At 43.1% G+C, this 23795-nt stretch overlaps 3 protein-coding genes across 5 annotated transcripts; 2 read left to right on the top strand and 1 right to left on the bottom strand.

The window, feature by feature from the left end:
• Positions 1–170: 170 nt before the first annotated feature.
• LOC133418216 (tubulin alpha chain-like) lies at positions 171–3955 on the bottom strand. Its single transcript, XM_061706683.1, has 4 exons — positions 3860–3955; positions 2440–2662; positions 1852–2000; positions 171–1263 (listed from the first exon to the last, which is right to left on the bottom strand). The coding sequence occupies exons 1-4, from the start codon at positions 3860–3862 to the stop codon at positions 289–291; spliced, it is 1350 nt and encodes a 449-aa protein (XP_061562667.1). The 5' UTR covers positions 3863–3955; the 3' UTR covers positions 171–288.
• Positions 3956–5622: 1667 nt separating this feature from the next.
• On the top strand, positions 5623–13641 carry mazb (MYC-associated zinc finger protein b (purine-binding transcription factor)). 2 transcript variants are annotated; one of them, XM_061706689.1, is made up of 7 exons: positions 5623–6488; positions 6624–6819; positions 7736–7842; positions 9333–9580; positions 9707–9770; positions 10657–10828; positions 11033–13641. In XM_061706689.1, the coding sequence occupies exons 1-7, from the start codon at positions 6447–6449 to the stop codon at positions 11374–11376; spliced, it is 1173 nt and encodes a 390-aa protein (XP_061562673.1). In that variant the 5' UTR covers positions 5623–6446; the 3' UTR covers positions 11377–13641. The 2 variants fall into 2 exon arrangements, with proteins under 2 accessions (XP_061562673.1, XP_061562674.1); XM_061706690.1 differs by having other exon boundaries at positions 5623–6479.
• Positions 13642–15007: 1366 nt separating this feature from the next.
• Positions 15008–23256, top strand: tlcd3bb (TLC domain containing 3Bb). 2 transcript variants are annotated; one of them, XM_061706705.1, is made up of 7 exons: positions 15008–15363; positions 17841–18046; positions 18466–18549; positions 18880–19105; positions 19413–19508; positions 21107–21216; positions 21348–21667. In XM_061706705.1, exons 2-7 carry the CDS (start codon positions 17922–17924, stop codon positions 21595–21597), a joined length of 891 nt encoding a protein of 296 aa, XP_061562689.1. In that variant the 5' UTR covers positions 15008–15363; positions 17841–17921; the 3' UTR covers positions 21598–21667. The 2 variants fall into 2 exon arrangements, with proteins under 2 accessions (XP_061562689.1, XP_061562690.1); XM_061706706.1 differs by lacking the exon at positions 21107–21216 and having other exon boundaries at positions 21459–23256.
• Positions 23257–23795: the final 539 nt, after the last annotated feature.

Here is a 23795-nt window from a genome sequence, read left to right on the forward strand (position 1 = left end):
GCCTCACGTTTTGATGACAGAATTTCAGGTTGCAGTCATGTGTATTAAGCAAAGCAAGTTTACGCTTTTGTAAGTTTATGGAATTTGGGAGCAGTTAAACAGTTTATATAAAAAAAAAAAAGCTAGTATTTATTAAATTGTTTTGTTAGTTCAATGACTGACACAGTGGATCTTATTTACAAGAACTTTATTAGTTTGCACAAACAAAAAGGACATCGAGAACGACACAGACTTGGACCAAACCATGAACAAGGAAACTTTTGAATGTGCTGAACTTTCAAGTGCCTTTTAATACTCGTCGCCTTCCTCGTCATCCGGCAGGCTGTCGGCGCCCACCTCTTCGTAATCTTTTTCCAGGGCGGCCATGTCTTCTCTGGCCTCGGAGAACTCTCCCTCCTCCATGCCCTCGCCGACGTACCAGTGCACGAAGGCGCGCTTGGCGTACATCAGGTCGAATTTGTGGTCCAGTCGGGCCCAGGCCTCGGCAATGGCGGTGGTGTTGCTCAGCATGCACACGGCTCTCTGGACCTTGGCCAGGTCTCCTCCTGGAACCACGGTGGGGGGCTGGTAGTTGATGCCCACCTTGAAGCCGGTGGGACACCAGTCCACAAACTGGATGGAGCGCTTGGTTTTGATGTTGCTGATGGCCGAGTTGACGTCCTTGGGCACCACGTCGCCGCGGTACAGCAGGCAGCACGCCATGTATTTGCCGTGGCGGGGGTCGCACTTCACCATCTGATTGGCCGGCTCGAAGCAGGCGTTGGTGATGTCGGCCACGGACAGCTGCTCGTGGTAGGCTTTCTCGGCGGAGATGACAGGGGCGTAGGTGGCCAGGGGGAAGTGGATGCGCGGGTAGGGCACCAGGTTGGTCTGGAACTCAGTCAGGTCCACGTTCAGGGCGCCGTCGAAGCGCAGGGAGGCGGTGATGGACGACACGATCTGCCCGATCAACCTGTTGAGGTTGGTGTAGGTGGGTCGCTCGATGTCCAGGTTTCTGCGGCAGATGTCGTAGATGGCCTCGTTGTCAACCATGAAGGCGCAGTCGGAGTGCTCGAGGGTGGTGTGGGTGGTCAGGATGGAGTTGTAGGGCTCCACCACAGCGGTCGACACCTGGGGGGCAGGGTAAACGGCAAACTCCAGCTTGGACTTCTTGCCGTAGTCGACCGACAGGCGCTCCATCAGGAGGGAGGTGAAGCCTGAGCCCGTTCCACCGCCGAAGGAGTGGAAGATGAGGAAACCTTGAAGCCCTGTGCACTGGTCAGCCTGGGAGAGGGAATAAAATACAATAAACTTTAACACTCGCATTCCCAAACTCAAAAGGGGCCACAGCTAACAAACTTTTTCATAAGCCTTTTTAAACAGTAAAACGCACATGTGAAGTGTAAGTTTTATTCTTTTGTCCACTTGGGGGTGCCATCATTACATTCTATTCTAGTGTCTGTGACTTTGCGTGTGGACGTTCTGGTGAGTGAAACGGGTGGCGGCAAATGAGTGTGTCGGGTCGGCTGGCTGTAAACTTGGCTAACCCGTTCGTTTGTGTGTTGAGTGACCTGGCGTGAGTTGTGCCCATCGGCCGCTCATGTTACAAATGTGCACTTTTTCACATCTTCCTTGTCCAATGTGAAATCATTTCAAATTTTAAACAATCTTTTATGGACTCTTGCCACCATCGAGACTTTATTTCTCCACAGAATCGTGCGTGCTCCTGCAGTAACGTGGAAAAATTATCCCTTTGATGATTCAAGACAGATGTTTTGCTTTGACCCTTTTTTGTAATCTAATCATTGGAGTCATTCAAGTAATTTTTGCAGCCCTAAATTGAATGGTGTGCTTTGACCCCAAAATGTTTACCAGTTTGCGAGTTCTATCCAGGACCAGGTCGATGATCTCCTTGCCGACAGTGTAGTGACCACGAGCATAATTGTTGGCTGCGTCCTCCTTCCCGGTAATCAGCTGCTCGGGATGGAAGAGCTGCCGGTACGTTCCTGTGCGGATTTCATCTGCACACCGCAAAGAAAATGCAGTTTAGTTCACAGGTTATTTTCCCCCAGGTAATTTTAAAAATAAGGCATTTTTTAAAAACTGCATTCTTTAGATTGGTAAATTTGTAAAAATAGACCCACGTGAGATCATATCAATTTGTGGGGATGTGGAATAAATACAATTAAAAAATTTATTAAAAGCAAACACTTAATTGGCCAAATTTGGACATAGGTTTGCACCCAACAGCGACGATATAGATGTTATATTTATTTCTTTGTCCAATCACATTTCAGCCTATTTGTGTTGCCATGCCAATCTAATCTGCCCTTGAACTTTCACAATAGGACTTTTCTTTAATCAATCAGATTTTAAATTTTTCCTCACAGGGCCAGAGGCTCAAGTAATTTTGACAATCTTTTTCCATGTCAGGTTGAGTGACGCTTTTCATCTTTTTACCAATGACGGTTGGCTCCAAATCAACAAAGACGGCTCTGGGAACATGTTTTCCAGCGCCGGTCTCGCTGAAGAAGGTGTTGAAGGAGTCGTCTCCTCCTCCGATGGTCTTGTCGCTGGGCATCTGGCCGTCGGGCTGGATGCCGTGCTCCAGGCAATACAACTCCCAGCATGCATTGCCCATCTGGGCGCCTGCCTGGCCGACGTGCATGGAAATACATTCACGCTGTAGGGGGAAGGTGGAGACAGTCAATTTTTTGTTGACAAATTAAAGAAATGTTAAAGTGACTAAGTATCAACCAGAGGTAGTTAAGAGCGCACTACATTTACCAGCACACTGTTACAATTGGGTCACTTTTTAGATACATTTTAGTGATCAGAAGTTTTTATGAAACATACTTTTTACTTGAGTATTTTCTGTGAAGAAACACTACTCTTACTCTGTTACATTGAGCTGTATTTCGCTGGCTACTTTTTGAGTTTGTCAGAAGAGCCATTGCCTCGACTGCTGTCACATGACATTTCATCCAATCCAATGTAACCACTAGTGACTCAATTCGCCAATCAAACGCAGCCATGCCGTCACATGACTGCACAGCAAAGTGACTCATTGATGACGTTTCGGCTCACAAGAACGCTCTAAACAAAAAGTTAATTGGAGGTCATTTGAAAATTAATTTGCCTTAATTTATAAACATTTGTACATTTTGACAGATGCTAATTTAAGAAAAAAAAGGACTTACGTACTGGGTAACTGGTGACCAAGTCCTTTTTTCACTGAGTGCTTAAATACTCTTACCCAAGTAATGATTTAGAGGACTTTACGTTTTAATTTAGTCCTAATATTGTTAAGCAAAAGTAATTTTATTTGAGGTTTTTTTTTTTTTTTTTTTTTTTTTTTTTTTACTCCTCTGCTCGCCTTTTGCCGCCATTGTGTTGCGTTCAAGGACATGCGGCGATCTGATAGCGCGCCGTACTTTGAGGCCCTGTGGGCTGGAGAATGGAGATTAATTTCTGGCTTCACCGCGCGGTAAGAGAAAGGCTTAACTACGTAACGTTCATTAGTGGGTATTCAGTAAAGACGCATTAAAACAACACAAGGGGCCTTTGTTGGGTTAAAACGCCCTCTTTTTTTCTCCCCCATTGATTTGAACTACGCAGACATTTTTTTTTTTTTTGTGCGTGGCCAAGCGCTCGCGAAAAACACAGATTTTTTAATAACGACGCGGAAACGTCATCATTATTATCTGTAACACATCCTCTCTAGTCTATTAATTACAAATCGACATTAGTCTTGCGAAATAAACCCTAACACGGAATTTCACGTTTTCATACGACGACACATGATGAGCAACAGCTGCCAATCTAGAAAATATTCTTATTTGCGCTGTATGATTACTATCGTTGCTAAAATCACACTCACCATGTTTGCAGATTATTCTTCGACGACGTCGAGCAGTCTGATGAAGAAATTCAACTGATGCTGTCGTAAAAAGGGGTAGTGGTACTTATAGTTTTGTCAAGGTGGGCGGGGCTAATGTGCGAAGTTTGAATTTCTCGCGAGCGAACCGTTGGTCATGCTGCATTCAGGTGTTGCTCGTTAACTTCTCAACCCGCGTAAAGGCCTCGTGCTGCTTGTTTTGTGAGACTCATCTCTAGCTTGGATGTTGGGGTTTTATTTTGGGGGTTCAGTGTTCAAACGTTGAGAATTAGAAACAGGGACTAAATGTGTGCTAGTTAAAGGTGTCCAATATAGTGTAACTTTTTATTTTGCTCTGATTTACTAGACACATCATTAGATACACCGATTGCAATCTAATGCAGATCTGTATCCAAAATGTACTTTGTGTCTATATATATATATATATATATATATATATATATATATAGATATAAATGTTTTAACTGACCTGACACACCTCATTTAACTGTAATGATTTATTATTTTTTCAGTGATGTAACATAACATTGCAGGATAGCAAAATGAGCTTCTAAAATTGTGATTAACCATTAGCTAGCTACCTAGCTAGAAAGCTATAGCTGGCTAGCTAGTTGATAGATAGATAGATAGATAGGTAGGTAGGTAGGTAGCGGGGTACAGTGAATATAAATAGGCTGCACAGCCAGGTTCAAAATATATATATAAAAGGCAAAAATCTTTAACTGGGGATGTGGCTGTGTCCAGAATGAATTTATCACATTCAACCTCATGTTCATTGGGAGAGTTTGGTGTTGTTTTCGTTAATTATGGAGGAACATCCAGTTCTCGGTGACGTCACTGTTTTGCCATATTTTATCCTCTTGATGATGCCAGTCTTCACTCTGTTCCACGCTATATTTAATACCTTGAAAAAAGTACAAACTTGTGGTCGATCTTGTTTTCAATTTTCTTCCCCACTCTACAACGAATAATGAAACTCATCTCGTTCATCCCAATATCATTGTTTAATATGTTATTAAGGGATACTGTACAATACATAATTGCTGCACTTCTTTTTTATCCTGTTTGGAACCTTTTATTCACCGTGTGTTAGGATGTAATGTAGTATGAAACTAAACTACTGTATATCACACTGTACAGTTTGTTGTCTACTTATTGATTTATAATATATAATCATATGTATATTTTAAGAATGATAATACAGATCCACACGAAAACCTCTTTCAAAGGCTCTCTCTTTTTTTAAGCACACAATTCTGTTTGGCGTTGTCTTCACGAGGCTGTGAATGTGAAAACATCTCCTCCATTGTGTTAGCCGTTGTGGCCTGGTGTGCTATATCCGACTCTGACGTCATTATTGTAGGCCGACGGAAAGGATCGCTGCACACCGCCCTTTAAGGCGGGTCCGAGCTGCAGTCGTTGATTTAAAAAAAAAGAGAGAAAAAGAAAAAAAAAGCCGTGGCGGCGGTGCTGGTTCCGAGACGCGGGGGGGGGACCATCTGAGTGTGACACACGGTCCCATCCAGCTGGCACGGAGGAGAAAAACAAACCCGTGAGTGCATTTTGTGTGAGCCGACACGCCCGGGCAAAGAAGGGAGGTAGGGTGGGGGAGGAGGACCGCAAGGACGGGGGGAGGACCGACCGGACTCGGGGCCGCGGGAGACGGAAGTGAGAGAGGGGGGTTGCTCCGAAGAGGAAGCCACATCCCTTTAAAAAAAAAAAAAAAAAAAAAAAAAAAAAGCGAGTGGGACATAGCGGTGCGAGAAAAGGAGAGGAGGGGGAGAAGAACGAGGAATTAAAAAAGAAAAGGAAGAAAGACACAGGGAGGGCGGAGGGAGAGCGGGCGATAAAAAAAGAAAGATGACATCCTCGCGGCTCAGCGGCCGAGGTGGGGCGACGGGCCGCGGCCCGGCGAGAGCGCCGCACGGCCGGGCCGCGGCTTGACTCCGACAACGAGGCTTCGGCAAACACCCGAGTGGCCTAACGGAGCCGCTCGGAAAACAAGAGATTGACTCATTAAAACAAAGCATGACTCGACGGGGTGACAGATACGTGTCTATAACCCATATTGGCTCTCCCGTGTAACAACAAAAACAACAACAACAACAACAAAAGACTTTTATTTCACGCAGCGTGGCTTGTGTGGACAGTAGTGTTGTACAATTCCGACGTGAGCTTTTGGAGGCAGCCGAGTTTGTGTGAATTTTAATTTTATTTATTTTATTTTTTTTAAAGCGGGTGGCCTGGTTCTTGTTGAGTTAATCCAAGCAAAAGATCCAAGTGAGGAGGGAGAGAGGGACGTCGATGCTAACCGGCCTGCGTGCCTTCGAGTACGGCCGACTTTGGTTCCCTGCTGCGCCCATTTGACTTAGCGGCATCATGCCATCCCCGTGACATCAGCGGCTTTGCACACCACTTTATCACTTTTTTTTTTTTTTTTTTTTTTAAACCCACCGTTTTGTTTGTTTTTGCTTTTCAACGTTGGGGCTCGCGTTTTCCAAGCATGCCAAGGCTGCCCTTCTCGATCACAACCAGGAGCTGACTTTAATCTCCATCTCAGTAGTGCAAAATGGATGCTGCGTGGAGTAATTTCCTCTTCCAGGTAGGCTTGGTGAGACTCTCTCTCTTATTTTTTAAAAATATATTATGATGTTATTCTTGATTCGACTCGCTCGCCCATCTTCAGTGGCAACACCACAGTAGTGTGCACTTTTTTGTTGATGATGATGGCTTCTTGTCTCTCCAGAATGCTCCCACCCAAAACCAAGTGGAGGGGAGCCTCCAATCGGAGCTCATGTCGGTTCATACGAGCTCTCCCCAAACCCCACCCACCGAGCACATAGCTCAGCCTCCCTCCACCGTGGACACCACCGCTCTCAAAGAGGAGCCCATGCCCATCGAGCCCTGTGGATCGGATCCGCACCCTGCTGCGACTTCATTAGGTACGGCGACGGGTGTGCATTTGTTACCCGTTACCCGACTTTGTCAATGTCTTAAAACCCACCGCTATCACATCGCAGTTATAGAAAGAGATCAAGCGCCCGCTTCGGCTATTCCGATCGCCGCTACTTTTATAAATATTCCTACCAGCCGAACTACGGGACTGGCGCGGCATAAGAGAAAGAACACAAAAATAGGCAGACGTCCGCAAATAACCGAGGATAGGTTCCAAAAAGAAACTCAAATTCACTGATAGAGAACTGCCAATATGTGCAAATTGCTTCATAGAAAATGGATGGCTGGATGTCTTATACATGGCAACTCCAAAACCCAAAGTTTAATTCACTACAATATCTTGAATATGTTACTAGTTTCATGACGTGTATAAAATGCTTCTTGAATTTTAGCTGGCCAATGAAGCAATCACCCAGCAATTAAAAATACTTTACTAGGGAGCGAGCCCTGCTGCGAATTGTGAAAAAACACGACTAAATGACATAAGCCCTTTTGAATACTTAGTTAGTCTCAAAGTGTGGTACCACTAGTGGTATTTGGGCTCCCTCTAGTGGTATGCAAATCAATCACTGCCTCAGTACAGTTCAGTTGTGTTTAACTTTTAAAGTCAATGTATGTCAAGTATTGTTTGTTTTTAAACTTTTAGTTGGGTGCCGTTTTTATTTGTCTATGTGCAATACATTTTCTTGGAAACATTGAATAAGTGCAGTTGTTTTTAATTGTCTGTGTTTAAGAGCAGTGTTAATGTTCAAACTGTGCATAATGCTACAGTGGCTTAGCTAAGTAGTGTTTTTTTTAGGTGGAACTTGGTCTAAATAGTTTAAGGTTTAAATATACCCCAAACAATGAAACAGTGATTCATATTGTGTTGCTTTTGTTTCCCCGTTCTCCTTTCCGCTCCAGTGAAGCCCATATCCCGACCAGCCCGCGTGCCGCACATCTGTGCCATTTGCAACAAGCAGTTCAAGAACAACTACAACCTTCGGCGGCACCAGTCGGTCCACACAGGGGTACGCATGAAGGACAGGGCCAGAGAGCAGGCGGAGGGGGTGCAGGAGGGAGCCGCTGGCCAGGTGGTCGCGGTGGTCCCGTCGGTGATGGCGGTGGGGGCTGGAGGGAGGGCGGAGAGGACCCCCGGAGTGCCCCTCACCCTGCTGCACCTCTCCGCTCTTCCCCTTCTCGCCCCTCCCGGCGTGCTGGCGGGGGCCCAGCAGCCGCATCTGGGTAGTCAGGATGGTGAAGGGGTTGCCATGCCCAATGTAATGGCTAGTGTTAACCCCCATGCTCCGCCTCCTGCTGCTGTCGTCATGGCTACAGGGGCGACAGTACAGGTGGGTCAGGGCCTTGTGCAGATGGCTGTTGTCAACCCCAAACCTTCAAGCATGTTGTTTCTTGAGCTGCTGGCCACAGGGATGGTTGAGTTTGGCTCTTGTGTGTCACCTGAAAACCTCCCGTGTGTTACACTTGACTGATATCAAAAGTTTACACACCCCGTTCAAATGCCAGGTCTTTTGGTGACCAACATATGTCATTTCCAAACCTTCCCTCCTATTAACGTGACCTATAAACTGTACAACTCAATTGAAGAAAGAAATGAAACTGACATAAGTGTGCACACCCTCTTGTTTGAGGCACTTTAAATGGTTGCAGGTGGGTGCTGATGCCCATTTAACATGAGTGGGAATGTGATTGGTAATTTCTGAACACCGCCACATCCCCAGTTAGAGGAGGGTGTGCACACTTGTGCAGCCACATTATCTCAGTTGATTTTTTTTGAGTGGTACAGGTTATAGGTCACATTATTGGTGGAAAAAGTTTGGAAATGATTTTACACGTTTTTTTTATATCACAAAAACCTAGCATTTGAACAGGGGTGTGTAGACTTTTTTATTTTTTATTTTTTATATATATATATTCACTGTACAAGTCCTTGTGAAGGAATGAGGGACCATAACAAACTCCATCTCCATAGTTAAGTTTAAGAAATGTGCCAGAAGCCACCACCACGCTCCCCTGCATGTTCTCTGCAAAAAAGTCAAGTCATCTAACATTCAGACTTTATTAGACTTTATTTATTTATTAGACTTTATTAGTATTATTATTACAATAATATTAGTGACTGTATGCCACTATTACTATTAGCACAGTTATTAACATGTTCATGTATGTGTTGATTCTCAGTCATTAAGGTCATGGTAATCTGCAAAGCTTGGATGTCACCAACTGGACTCTGCTTGTTTGATGAAGATATTTCACCCTTAACCCAAAAGGCTTCTTCAATTCAAAATTCAACATTTTAGCTGTGAAAGAAGCCATCTTGGGGGCTCCACATCTGAAATTTAGAAACTGCAAAAGCCTTATGGATTCAAAGTTAAATGTCCTTAACAGCCAAGAAGAGTCCAGTTGCAACATTCAACATTCCGACTTTTTTTCTTTCTTTTTCTTCCATCGTCTAAACTTTAGTGGCGTGTTTTTATCTGCCTTCCTGCTTTCCCCTCAGCGGCCCGCAAATCAGAACCCCACACCCGTGAGGAAGAACCACGCGTGCGAGACGTGCGGGAAAGCCTTCCGCGACGTTTACCACCTCAACCGCCACCGCCTGTCGCACTCTGACGAGAAGCCCTTCTCCTGTCCCATCTGCCAGCAGCGCTTCAAGAGGAAGGACCGCATGAGTCACCATGTGCGCTCCCACCAGGGCGGCGTAGAGAAGCCCTACATTTGCCCCCACTGCAGCAAGGCTTTCTCAAGGTGATAACCGTTGAATAACGCCACACTTGAATAAATGGTGGCTGCTGGCGTCTGATTTGATCCTCAACAACAGTGGTTCTCAAACAGGCCTTCCTGTTCTCATGTGTTTTACCTTTTGCCTTACAGGCCTGACCATCTCAACAGTCACGTGCGACAGGTGCACTCATCAGAGCGGCCCTTCAAATGCCCGGTACGTTCACGTTTGCTCTATGTATGGTGTGTTCAAAGTGTTAATTTACAAATGTCCTTAATAGGTGGAGCAAATTTCACTATAACTATGCGTTCATCCAAATGTGTATGAGAATCCATAAAAAGAATGATGTTCAGTGCCAACATTGTGATTACAATGAACCCCCCGTTTAGCATGAGGGACATGTTCCAGACCTACTCGCGATAAGTGAAAATCCGCAATAGAGAAAGACCATATACATTTAAAAAACACAGTTTTATTCCTCCCACATGGTTTCAACAAATTTAAATCGTTTAAAACATACTTCAACTTATTAAAACAAAGTTTTTCAAGTTTTTCTTTGCACCTGTTTTCACTCTCTCTCACTGATGAATAAAATGGGTGACTATTGTATAACGTCACTTTGAGGAAACAAAACTCCAAATTAGAGACAAAGTGTACTTGCTTCAAGCCGTTTGTCACTCACTTTAAAGTTCACTGTGAAAGTGACTCATTCAAAACAAAAGAGGAGTAAACAGTGTATATATTGAAACACAAAAATGGTCCACCAAACCATCAAATTTCATCTAACTAAAGTCCGCAAGCTTAATTGTGACATGTAATGCAAAATGCCATAAGCAGGCTAACGTAAATTGACATTGATGTTACGGTAATTATGAACCTGCAAACAATTACCCTCCTCCCCTCGCATATTTACAACCTTGTGTGTGAAATATGTATAAGAACGCATAAGAAAAGCCAACATTGTGATTACTGTGACTTTCGATGTATCTCAAGCAATACATCTTCGTAGGGATGTGTTGGTCCAAAATTGCAGTGACACCTTCTTTTATTGGCCTGACATCACACATTCGTCCACATTTTGACATTGTTTTCCCCGCCCCAGACATGCGAGTCCAGCTTTGCCACCAAGGACCGCTTGCGTGCGCACATGATTCGCCACGAGGAGAAGGTCCCGTGCCACATCTGCGGCAAGCTCCTGTCGGCCGCTTACATCACAGATCACATGAGGGTGCACAACCAGTCGCAGCACCACGTCTGTCATCTGTGCAACCGCAGTAAGTCCACCTGCATCCACTTGGTACACCTTACTCTTCCGTATTGTTCATTTGCCACGCACACGTGGTATGTTCCGGGTTTACTTTTTCACCGTTTCGAGATTTCCCCCATGATCTTTCAAAGACCGACAGGTGCCTGTTTATTTGGGAACCTGTGCAAATATGGTGGGAACACAGACAGTTTCAAACTCTCCTCCCCATCAGGCTTCACCACGCTGACGTACCTGCGCGTCCACGCCCAGAAGCACCATGGCCAGGAGTGGAAGGACAGCCCAGGAGGATTCGGCGGCACGACGTCCGGCGGCGTGCTCGTCTGCCATCTGTGCGGCGTCCACTGCAAAACGCCAACCCAGCTCCAGGGCCACATGGGCACCCACAGCAACAGCCAGGCCGCCCAGAGCCCCGGCGCCTCTAGCGTCGTCGCCAGCAGCTCCATTTCCCTCAGCAACATGGTGACGGCGCCCACCGTGTACGTCACGGGCGGCACGGTGGTGGACCTGCTGGTCACGGACTGCTCTAGCATTGCAGCGCCACAGTCGCAGAGTTAGCGATAGCCAGGTCAGCAGCAGCAATAACCTCAGTCCTTTAAATCAAAAGAGGCCATGCTAAGATAAGTGATGCGTAGATGCTAATCAGTTCACAGTTAACGATCAAGGCCGAAGCATCAGAAACTGATCCCATTTCGACATGTTTGCATTTCAACAAGCATGGTTGTGTCATCTTAACAATCCTAAACAGTCGGGGGCGTCCATTTTGGTAACGGGCCTTCAATGGGGACTCACGCGACTTAAGCCACATCTGAATATCACCACGATCATGTAGGGATATTTAAAAACTATGAATACTGTACAAAAAAAAAAAATCTAATAATGACAAAAACATTTTTGAACATTTTAAAATACATTAATCATTAGAGATGCTGACTATTAAGTCAAACTTGCCAATATAGTTTAAAGTACATTGATCAGCACTACTGATTCTAAAGGCCCCATGGGCAGATTAGATTGACATGGCAACACCAACGAGCTGAAATGTGATTGGACAAAAACATCCAACATCCACATACATGCACTGGAAGAAGTGCAGCCAAGAGAAATGCTTAAAAATGAAGAGAGAGAGAGAGAGAGAGAGAGAGAGACTATTGGGAATAAACTAACACAATTTCATGGAACAAATGTTTAGGTTGTAAATGTAGGTCATTGCTTCTGATCGCGTTTAGGCCAGCAGAGAAGACCTCGCTGGCCCGCCGCTGATACTTGGACGCTCGTATCCAACTAGACTGATGGCAACTGTGCTCTTATGGGCATCTACTGTTTTTAATTCTCCTTTCAGCCCTCACCCCTCGCATTGGCTGCTCTGTTGAACTCACACTAGCGCTGATCTTACCTCTCTTATTTATTTTTTTATTTTATTTTTGGGGCGGCTCACTGAATACAAATAATTAGTGCTTGCGTTCTGAATGAGAATTAGCCCTCTGGGGGTGGGGGGGGGCTAAATTAGAAGGGTGTGGACAAGGCCGGGCTTTTCTAGCATGTTAGCTTGTTTGTGCACAGAGTTTTAACACAAATTGTATGATTTTTTTTTTAATACAAAGTGGTTACACTAGTTTAGTAATTAGCGATTTCTAGATCAGGATGCAAGCACGACATTGTAACAGGTACTTGGAGGTTCCGTTGTCATTGCTTTGAGTGACGATGAAAATGGACTTGGAATGAGTTTCTTGAGCTAAAGTCTTCCTCTGTGGGTCAGGCCAAGGAAAAAAAAAAAAAAAAAAAAAAAAAGACGACTTTGAATCAACACTTCTGCTTTTGACACTGCGACTCTTTTTCACCTGGAAGAAAAAGAAAAAAAACTACCCTTTGCATGAACGCAAGCTAACCTGGTTTATCACCGGAACAGGAACTCTGAGGTTTCACTAAGGTTGTAAACAATAATACTTACGTTGATTTTGTTTTTAAAAAAAAATGAACTTTGTTGGCCATTTGTTTGATTGTAACTGTCATTGCCATAGTCTTTTTGTTTGTTTTCTCTACCTGCCAATCAAATGAGTAAATCTTAGAGATTAGATTTAGTGTGTATAGCACCTAACATATTAAGTCTTTGTCATTTTACACGGAGCTCACTGGTTGCGTTGACTTTTAATATGGGACTTGTGTTGCTGAGCAAGGGCTTTTAGTCAAGTAAATAAGCGACACGGGAAGTTGAGGAACTATTTCCGGTTTTGTACTGGAGTACTTTTTTCGGTTTTGAGTGTTACCTTGACATTTATAGCGACATTTCTTTTCCGTTGTGTTTAAAAATGTGTTTTTCCTGTTGAGAAAACTTGTCATTTACTAAACATTCATTTTACTTCCATTTACACTACGAGAGAAAAAAAATACCTCTAGAAATCTGTATGGCTCTTGTGATACATCTTAATGCCTTATCATACTCAACTGCATTTTCTTTTCACGATGATCGGAATATTAGTTATGGGATTCATTAAGAATATTAATGGGATGTATTTATATTTATATTTTTATATTTCTCAACAGTATGCATGTCCAAAAGTTAGTGCAAAAACAGTGGAAAACAACAAAAACATTGATGCTTATTACAGTCATAAGTATTATCTTATTTTGTAGATGCGGTAGAGATCATGTTATTATTTTGTAATCTGGACAATTTCGAGTAAAATGGGTAAAGATGCTTTGTGTTGTGTTTTATCTGTTCACCCATGGATTGTTTTAGTGTTGACATTTTTATTAACCAGACAAACAAAATCAAATAAAAAAAACTTTCCTTTATCAGACAGGACTCATTAAACTTAATTAGTGAACAGTTTTGGTGTTTGATATATGCTTTCAGCTATGATAAATATACAATAAATTTTATGTGGTAACAGGCTTAAATTTCTTGCCAAAGTCCGACTCGTGTTTAAATAAAAGTCAGACTAGACATGAAATCAGGTTAATACATCACACTCGTTAGCCTAATAGCATAATTGCCGAAGTCATTTTTTAAACAATTTCTCAAAACAAGAACAAATGTAACAAATTTACAGTAAATTAAATTTACAGTAAATTATAAATGATTTACGCAATTATGCTATTAGGCTAACAATAACATAGCAATGCTGCTGACTTGGTGACATCACAGCAATATGATTCCATTCTTTAGCAAGCACGATGCCAGAGTCTCTGATTTTCTGTCCATAATCTTGGCTTAATCCCGTCTTCAATCTCCTTGTGGTGGGGGGGTGGGGGAAATCCAATATTTTTGAAAAGCAATTTAGGGTTGAGAAACAAGATCCTGAACCGCAGCCGCAACATTTGGATCTTAGATTAAGTTGGAAACTACTGAGCAGTGTTGTGCCTACCCACACATGCTTGTTATACATACAGTTGCTCCCAAAATTTAGTAAAACCCTCCAAAAACTTTATAAAAACTGAAGTGGCCCTTGATAGGAGGTTTCTAAGATTAAAATCAAAATTTTAAATTACAAAAATCTAGATGCCCGGCCGTCCCTAAAAAGGTTTACGCTGCACTGTAATGGCCTGTAGGTGACACTGCGTGGCGGTAAAGCGCTACTTTTGTCGAAACGAAGCTCCTCAATTCACTACAACAGTTCCTTGGCACCAAGATGTTACCAGATGGCACCAAAGAAATGTTATTGTTTTGGCCAGAACACAAAAACAGCTAATAGGTGAGTTTTTTGTTGTTGTAAATCATGGCGGATAGGTAACACATAAAGAAATAATAAAACAATAAATCTTCAGCATTTCCACTTCTGCCATACTCTGTTTTTTTTTTAAACATAATTATAATTATATTATAGAGAATTATATATTATATATATTATATAGAAAACATAATTTGCCCTCTCTGCAATGGCCATGCACCTAAATCGTGCAATGCCCTCTCTGTCTGCCGAGATGCGAGGTTGTTAGTCCCGAGGACCGAGGGGTCGTATGCGTTCTTCTTGACATTTGTGGCAGTGCGTGGTGCAAGAGAATGCGGGAGGCGTAGTGGGAGAAAGTCTCGCCTCGAGCAAAACCTTCTCGTCATGACTCCATGCTGCTGTTAGCAAGTAGCTGGCGCAGCAGTCCAATGTGACTGTCGAGTCAAAAGCAGCGGGCGGGGGGGGAGGGAGAGAGAGAGAGAGAGACAGACACACAGAGACACACACACACACACACACACACGCACACACACAGATGCAATGACACGGGCACCGGACCGCTCCTTCGATGACTGGGATTGACATCCGCTTCCCAGATCTTTTTTTTGTTGCGTGTTTGCTTAGACGTTTGGGTAAGCTCTTCGCTTAATGCTCCCAGACTTGCGCGAGCGAGCGAGCGGGCTTGCTGCTGATTTCGACCGAACTTGCTGCAAGCTACCGTTAGCTGGCTGCCTGCTAACCCCCCCCAGGCGTCCAAGTGGCCGCACAAAACATGCGGATCGGCGCGGCGGAGACCCCCGGGACCAATCTAGTTTTGCTCCGCGGGACGCGAGTTTCGAGCGGCCGCTGACTGGACGCCACCAAAGCCTCTGTGGTAAATATCAGCCTTATTTTGTCCCGTTTTTTTCCCTCCCCCTCTCGAGACATGTGCACTCAACTCCTGTCTGCTAGCCAGCTAGCCGAGACGGGCGAGCTCTGTGGCGGCTAATGCTAACTGCTACAAACAAATAACGTCATCAAATGAGTAAGTGTCGCCACAAAACGTCTTTTTACACACTTTTAATATTCAAGCCGCCTCGTATTTGGCGTTCAACCGCTACCGCTGCGTTAATTGCTTTTTTTTTTTTTTTTTAAAAAACGCTTGCAGAGTAAAAAGCTTCTTTAGCCGGCGGGGATTTACTGGTTGACATTGGCTAACGTTAGCTGTCGCTTATAGCGTCATTGTTACCAACAATTGCTCAGATGACCTGCACTGTTTCCAAATCTTTATTGATATTTTACAGGAGGAAAAACAAATCTCACGGCACGCCACTAAAATAAATGTCACAAATAGTGCATAGACCTTCTGCCTGTCATTGTATGTCGCTGGCATAGATAGGTTAAAATGAATAAATTAATAAACGAGAGCGTGAAATTCGATGATACGTCATCAATATTTTTACAATTGATTCTATCAATTCTTCCATCATACAATTTTATTTTGCATTAAAGTTTATTGCAACATCTTTTTTTCCGACCGGTTATTGTTTATCAACCAATTGTTATTTATTTGACATTGTTTAATGATTAAACCAAATGAGTTCAACTACATGTCAATTACAGCTCATTCATACTACAGCTCCAACTAAGTAATTATTTTCGTAATAGATTAAACTGACTACTACCACTGCTTTAAATGGTATAGGTAGACGAGCAAAGATGCATTATTATTTGTAATAAATAAATAATTTGCAGACCCAATAAGTGAAATTGGATCATTTTCCTCGGCATACTGGTTGGAAATCATGGCACTATTGCACTCTGCTGCAGACTCAAACAGTCTCCCGCTTTAAAGCTGACAAATCAAATAAACGTACCTTAAGTAGCACTTGTGATTAGCCCGATAAGATAACTCTTTAATACTATTCAAAGCATGGGAAGCCCTCTTACCCTTTTATGACCCAGTAAGTCTGACAGTATATTTCACACGCTGAGTTCATTCAAACCAACAATAAATTAAGTGGAACGTGTATTTAAAGCCACTAAGGTCTACAGATACCCTTTTCATGCCCTGATGTAGATTAAATTGTCACAGCAGCAATGTTCCAACATATACGCTCGCGTGAATAATATATTAAGATACTAAAAACAAAGAGCAGCATTTTGAAGGAATATAAAAGAAGTAGAAGTCTTATATAAACATGAAAAAACAGAAGGTTAAGATGTTGCATGTTGGGATGTGGTAAGTAATAAATATTGTCTTATTATGCTATGGTAATATTTGTATCATTAAATGCGAAGTGGCAAGTGTATAGTATTATTGATATAATGTTATATATAATGTTGAATTATAATACACTGACCCAATATGTACAGTGTTTGAAACTTAATAGGCATCATAATATGTATGAATAATAGTCCTGCACATTAAAATTAGAAATTATAGATGAAGTCATGAAATGTAAATGTGCTTATCACAGTCCTATTTTGCAATAAAATATGAATAATCAACATTGTAGCGACACGTTGCTCAGAAATTTAGCCCTCGGTAACGCTGCCAGGAATTCCGGCACGTTTTCTGTGATGCATTGCGCATGTTGCTAATGGATGTCAACTTTTGAATGAGTCAGCTGTCTAGTGGGAGTGAAACCACTTGGAACCCGCACCTCAATGAATGGGGGAAATGGAGTTTCCTGTCATCGCAATGCAGTTGCCAGGCTTGTTCTCACTCAGTCAAGCAGCCAACGGATGGCTCTTAAAAGCACATGTAGGTCTTGCTCCAACGGAACTATTAAGCCGTTATGAGCTAGCCCGCAGCCTTAGATCCTCAGGTGAGGGCCTTGTGGTTGTTCCAAACGTGAGGCTCAAAACTACTGGTGTTGCAGTGGTTCTGAAACTCTGGTATGATGAGTATGCGAAAGAATCACTGTAGTAAATGTTTAAACACGTAATGTTACAGTGGCTTCAACTTTTTTTTTTTTTTTTTTTTTTTTAATTATAAATCCAGTACAGCATATTTGTTAAATACAGTTCAGTTGTTTAACCTTTGAGTAGAATACATTTGCATTCGATCTTTTAGAATTGTTAGTTTTCAAAGTTGTTTTTTATTTGGGTGCAACTTTTATCTAAGGATCCTGTGTGAATTCAGCCAATTGTTTCTAAGTACCGATTCGCATTCCTGCTCTGTCAGAGCACTTATTAAACGTGTTTTTAAAGGTTATTATAAATAACACTATCATCAGCGGCACAAAGCCCATCTTAACTTCATCACGTTCCGAATGTCTTCACCGCTTCGCTCTCTTGATTTGTTCTTGTTGTTAGACTTAGTCGGATCAATACACGCTGATTATTTTGCTCTTTGACCTCTTGCAGGGAGGAGGAGAAAGCGCGACAAATCTCCAGGACCAGATTGCCCGCCCAACGTTTTGCCTCTCAGCCAGACGGCCAGGGACCATGCTGACCATCCTCGCTGCTGGCTCTGTGTTCTTTCCGGGCCTCTTCCTTCTGTCCAAGCAGTGTCTCAAGTCCATCCCGGCGCTGCGATGGAGCGAAGGCGACGCCGTCATCGTGTCCGCCAGGTGAGACTCTCTAGACCTGACTCACCGCGTCACGCTTAAAACTGCGATTCCCAACTAGCGGGCCGTGTGAAATCATCAGATGTGCCGCGGGAAATGATCTGATTTTACTTAATTGATTGGAAAATGTTTATTCGCTAGATTTTAATTTAATAATAGTCTTTGTTCATCTATCTTTGCCAGTGACATATAGGGACAGGCAGAAACATTTCATGCTCATTCACGAGATGGAAATGAACCCGCGTGTTATCTTTTTGTGACATTTTTGTTAAGTGGTGTGCCGAGAGATTATCATTTTTTTTCTCGTGTGAATTATGTGCCTTGGCTCAATCAAGGTTAATAAAGATCCGCTAAACGCTAGTCATCGCTCAGTAAAGACCATAAATCAGCATTTGTTGACATGCCATTTGTCTCCTTTCCAGGCTGGTGTCGTCGGTTCAAGCGGTCATGGCTTCTTCAGCCGGCTACATGATCGCTTCTTCCTGCGATGACATCATCGAGGACCAGTGAGTCGACCAATCAGAACATCCTCAGTCTTTTAAAAAAAGAAAAAAAAAAAAAAAGAAAAATATTAAACACTTCTTTTTAATCATTGTAGTACAGTGGTACCTCGCAATTAAGATACTGTGATGCCCTCGCTTGGAGCATTAATACATTTTCTTTTAATGTATTTTAATTCAGGTGAGATGTGTTCGTTCCAATGAGACTTTTGTAGACGGCTTACATTGTTCTTGTCTTAACTGATTTAGTTACTTACCGTTTTTTACGTTTTTGGAGAATTTCACTTGTTTAAAAAGACAAAAAAAAAAACATCTTTGGTTTCTTTCGTCTTTCAGGCACTGGTTGACCAGCACGTACATCTTGTTTGCCGTTCCCTACTTCGTGTACGACATCTACGCCATGTTCATGTGCTATTGGTACAAGCTGAGGGTCAAAGGTCACGAGGAGGCCTCGGCCGCCCCCCAGCACATGGCGTCGGCGCTGACCAGCTACCTGCGCCGCGAGTTCCTCATGGTGCTGCACCACGTCGTCATGGTTACCATCTGCTTCCCCATTTCTGTGGTAACTGCCGTTTCTCTTCTTTGCGTTCGCTGCTAAATTGAATGCTGTGTGATGTACTTGTGGTGACACTCGCTTTCTTTCTATGTGTATTTAGCTGTATAATCATAATATCTGCACTAGGTTTAATTATAATACTTTTTCCACATTTGTCTGGGAGAGACAGCGGCCTGTTGACTCCCGCCGAAGGAGTATTTACAGTGCAGCGTAATTATAGGCAGTGGACTCTGCAGCCCGTCTACAGCGGAGCACAAGTTGTAATTGTTTTCCGGACCCGTGATTAGTTTCTGTCCGTCTCTCCCTCCTCCAGTTTGTGCGCCAAGGAAAGGGAGATTATTTCCAGGGCATCATGTTCATGGCCGAGCTCAGCACTCCGTCGGTCTGCTTAGGAAAAATACTCATCCAGGTAGGTGGTCACTCGCCAAGCCGATAGGGTTGTTGCGTGTGTGAGGCACGTGCCGCAATATAGCCATGTTTCCACGGTGGAGTACAGCACATGCAGGACAAATGTCCCATTAAAAAAAGATGATCAAAGCGGTTTTGTCAAATAAGGACCTTCACTCAATTGAACACAGTGTGACAATTCACCGGCAGGTGTGCCTGACTAAAACAACCACACGGCATCCAAGTACAGTGGTGCCTTGTCTTACCCCAACTTACTTCTTTATATTTATGCTCTAATATGATAACTTTTCTTCAAATTTTCCTCAGTTCCGATAATTCTCATGAAAAGTTTCCAATTTGGAATATTTCTACGGCAATGTGACCGTCACACCACTCGGCGGTACCGCAGGTCCGAGCTTTCTGACCCCTACCGATGGGAACTGAACTTGGTGGAAACGTGTCTTCTTTATTCCCTTCTACTTTTCTCCACTTTCATTTGTCCGTCTCCTCTTCATCCCATCCACGCGTCTCTGCTCATTCCCAGCATGCACCTGGTTTTGCACTTGCACATGACTCCCGTTGACTGTCTCTTAACACGAGCAGCTATCTCAAGCAACACCAGTCATCGCTCGGTAACACCGTTTGCTGAAATGACCCCCCCCCCCCCCGTTGCACCTTTCGCCTTCTACGTCAATGTGCTGTTGTGGTTGGAGGAAAAAGCTTGCGTTTTCTCAGCGTTATCGGCCCGAAGCAGTTGGCCTACCTCACCACGGCTCTCCGTCCAATGTCCACTTCACATGCACTCGGTGTTAACAATGGCACAATAAACCCTTTCATACTGTTTCGTGACTTCACTGTATGGCTCATGACAGGAATTCTCACATTGGATGTTCACAACGAATGACATATTCAAATGATGGTATTAGGCTAACAAAATAATCAGTCAATGTTTCAGAGTAGGAAGCTGGTTATTTGCTTGGGTTGATTATTATTATTTATTTTTTTTAAACTGGAATCTGGCGCTCCCTTATGCACCGAAGCATTTACAGCTGTCCATTTTTAACAAAACAGGCTTAATCAAATGTCTACAACCTCTTTCCATTCGTTGTTGTCTCGAAAAAACATCCACACTTTCAATCTCGGGGCGACACAGTGTCGCCACGGCTCCCGCAGAGTCAGGGAAGAGTTTTATAAAAATTCTTAGACAGTTCAAGTGTTCAAGTGCCTTAATTGATTTGTTCTCAAGCTATTTTAAACACTAAAAATAACAAATGTCTTTTTCGGAATAAAACACCTTTTTGTCTCTCTTTCTTTTAATAAACACTTAGGCCTACTGGGTTACTGAATTATAATGTCGGCCATTATGGTGGTACTTGGAGAGCTAAGTAATTTTTTTAGGCTATTCTTGGTGTAAAAGTTTGAGAATCGCTTATTTGGGGTATTGCTGTCAATTTGACCCCCCTCCCCCTGACAGTATGTAAGGGTTTAAAAAAATTGTTTTAAAAAAAAAAAAAAAAATCAATTCAAATATGAACAAAGTCTACTCAAACCAAACTGTACTGCTTGCTTCTCTTTGTCGTTCTCTATTTCTCTCTCCCCTTTGTTGTTTCTCACTCTCAGTACAAACAGCAACACACTCTCCTGCACAAAGTGAATGGGGCTCTTATGCTGATCACTTTTTTCATCTGTCGAGTCCTCCTCTTCCCTTACCTCTACTACGTCTATGGAAGGTACGTCTTTACTTCCCACCGCTTTTCCCTTAACGCTGAGCTGGAAGTCTGCAACGCTCGCATCTGCGCCGAGGCTGCCGTGTGCATTTATTCAACCGATCCCCTCGTGTCTCCCTTTTGTCGGGGTGCAGGTACGCGTCCATTCCGTTCCACTTGGTCCCCCTGTCGGTGCCCTGGCACTGTAACCTAGGGGCTGCCCTGCTCATGGCCCCGCAGCTCTATTGGTTCTCCCTCATTTGCAGGGGCGCCCTGCGACTCTTCACGGGCTCCTCCCGCTCCCAGAGACTGCGCCCCGGCGCGGACGGCGGCGCAGCGGCGGCGCCCCAGCCGGCCAACGGCTACAGAGCGCCCTCCGCAGAGCCCGACTTGGCCACCCACTGAGAGGAGTTAGGGGTGGGGCGGCGGGCGTGCCAGGAGGAGAGGCGAATGTACCAATGTCACGGGGGTTGGGGTGGGGGTGGGGGGGGGTAGAACAAGTAGCGACACAGCGAAGGCTAAAAAGCTACAGATGATGTCCTCAAATAGCGCTCGAGTCTTCGCAGGCAGCACGCAATAACCTCTTCACCTGCCGAGAGTTTTGTTTGCTGGCCTTCAAGGACTTCAGCTTCTCACTTTGCAGGAATAACAAGAGAGTGTCGTCGCACTCTGACGATGTCATCGGGCACTGTGACGGACAGGAAGGAACACGCAATGACGTGAGAGGATTTAGCCTGGATGTATAGCAAGCATAGGCCACCATTTCCTTCATGTAGTTCAAATCGTGACCTCTCGGGAAGAGCAGGTCCATAGGAATGTATTATATTGTATGTTAGAACATTTGCTGTAGACAGAAGGCCGAATTCAAGTATAGCAACTAAGAAGACCAAAAAAAAATAAAAAGTCCCGGCTAAAAGAGTATTTCGGCTTGTTAGTGTGTCTCTGTATCCTCGATGTAGTCACTGTCACTCTAACAACATGTAAGAAGCAACCTGCAGACTGGGAGATAATCTCCTAAGACTGTATTCTGCTGCCTTATCCCCCTTTTCCACTATTAGTTCGCTTTTTATTTGATTTTCAGCCTCAGAGGAGGCAGGACAAATGTGACAGGTGTACATAGCTCCGAGGTAAAGTCCTGATTTCCATGTCAGTATGAGGACAGTGTTCCATTAAAACAAAAACAAAAAAAAAGTGACATTTTTAATTTAACGTTGATCAACGACACCTCACCTCAGTTTGTTTACACAATCTACCCGGAATCCCTCGCGCAGCTACGTGTAGATACGACTTCATTCCATGTACTCGTAACACAATGTTTGGGAGGTTAATGCACACTTTTAAAGGATGAATGTTTTAGTTAGTTAACTAAAACGTAATCTGTTCAATTGGATAAAATATCTCACAGATGGTATTTTTTAAGCATTGTTAAGGCCATTATTATGAGACTTGCAATGTTGCAGTTTTGAAGGGAAAACAGTATTGTGGGAGACATTCCCTCGTAATTTAAACGCAGCCTGTTTGCCAAAAGCAAATAAGCCTGATGTTGAACTTTAATTAAAAAAACAACAACAACAAAAAAACATTTATTGAGTTCAATATTTTTTTTTTTTTTTTTTTAAATATAAACCTTTTCCATTGTGCAAATTGCGCCACAGGTTCTATGAACCTCTGTTGAACAGACTGACTCGCTTTGTCACTTATCACTTTTTAAAGCAGCTGCTGCACTCTCCTGGAAATGGGTCAAGGCTGGGGGAAAAAAAATTATATATTAAAAAAAAAAAAAAAAAATGAAGACAGAAGCGTGTTCCAAAACATCTGGACAACTAACCGGGCATGTCGAATACAGAGCAATCATTAACCCCCCATCCCTAGCCTGACTTGAACATACTGTATATTCCACCAAATGCTTGTTATTTATTTGTATTTATTTATTTTATTTATTTATTTAGTTTGTGGTTCTGAATGCATATTTATGCATCCATATTATATACTCTATGCTTCTGAGCGTTATGTGAAGGCTGTAATGTTACTCAAACTTATCCGAAATATACTTCTCTGTCCTGATTGTGTCTTGTCTCTTTATTGTTCTACTTTTTTTTTTTTTTTTTGTCAGGTCGCTAGAGGGAGAACGGTCATGATTGGGGAGGGATATTACAAAATTTTTTGCGCAAAGATGAAACATTTCCACTGTTAATGTGAAGGTAAAAGTATCAGTCAGGAACACGAAGACAGCCATCATCAAATGGAGAAAATAGGACGTAACCGTTAAGTAGTCTTGGTCTCATTTCTTTATAACCACAGAAATCTTGCATTTGGAGAGGGGTGTGCAGACTTTTTATACCCACTGTAGTTAAGCCCAAACTTATTCATACCCAAATTTTGGGCTAAAGTGAATTTGAAGTCTCCAGCGAGGATATAATGCAAAGAAATGGCAAAAGACTAACAAGTTGTTACAATTCCACATACTCCTTTACGTTGTGTGGTTTATATATATATATATATATATATATATATGTTTGTAAGAATGGATTGCATTTTAGTTGCGTCTGTCTGGTCTCAACTTCTTGGACTATTATAACTGCTTTAAATATTTCCCATTTGAT

Source organism: Phycodurus eques, chromosome 19 (assembly GCF_024500275.1).
Source record: "Phycodurus eques isolate BA_2022a chromosome 19, UOR_Pequ_1.1, whole genome shotgun sequence".
Taxonomy (NCBI): Eukaryota; Metazoa; Chordata; class Actinopteri; order Syngnathiformes; family Syngnathidae; genus Phycodurus; species Phycodurus eques.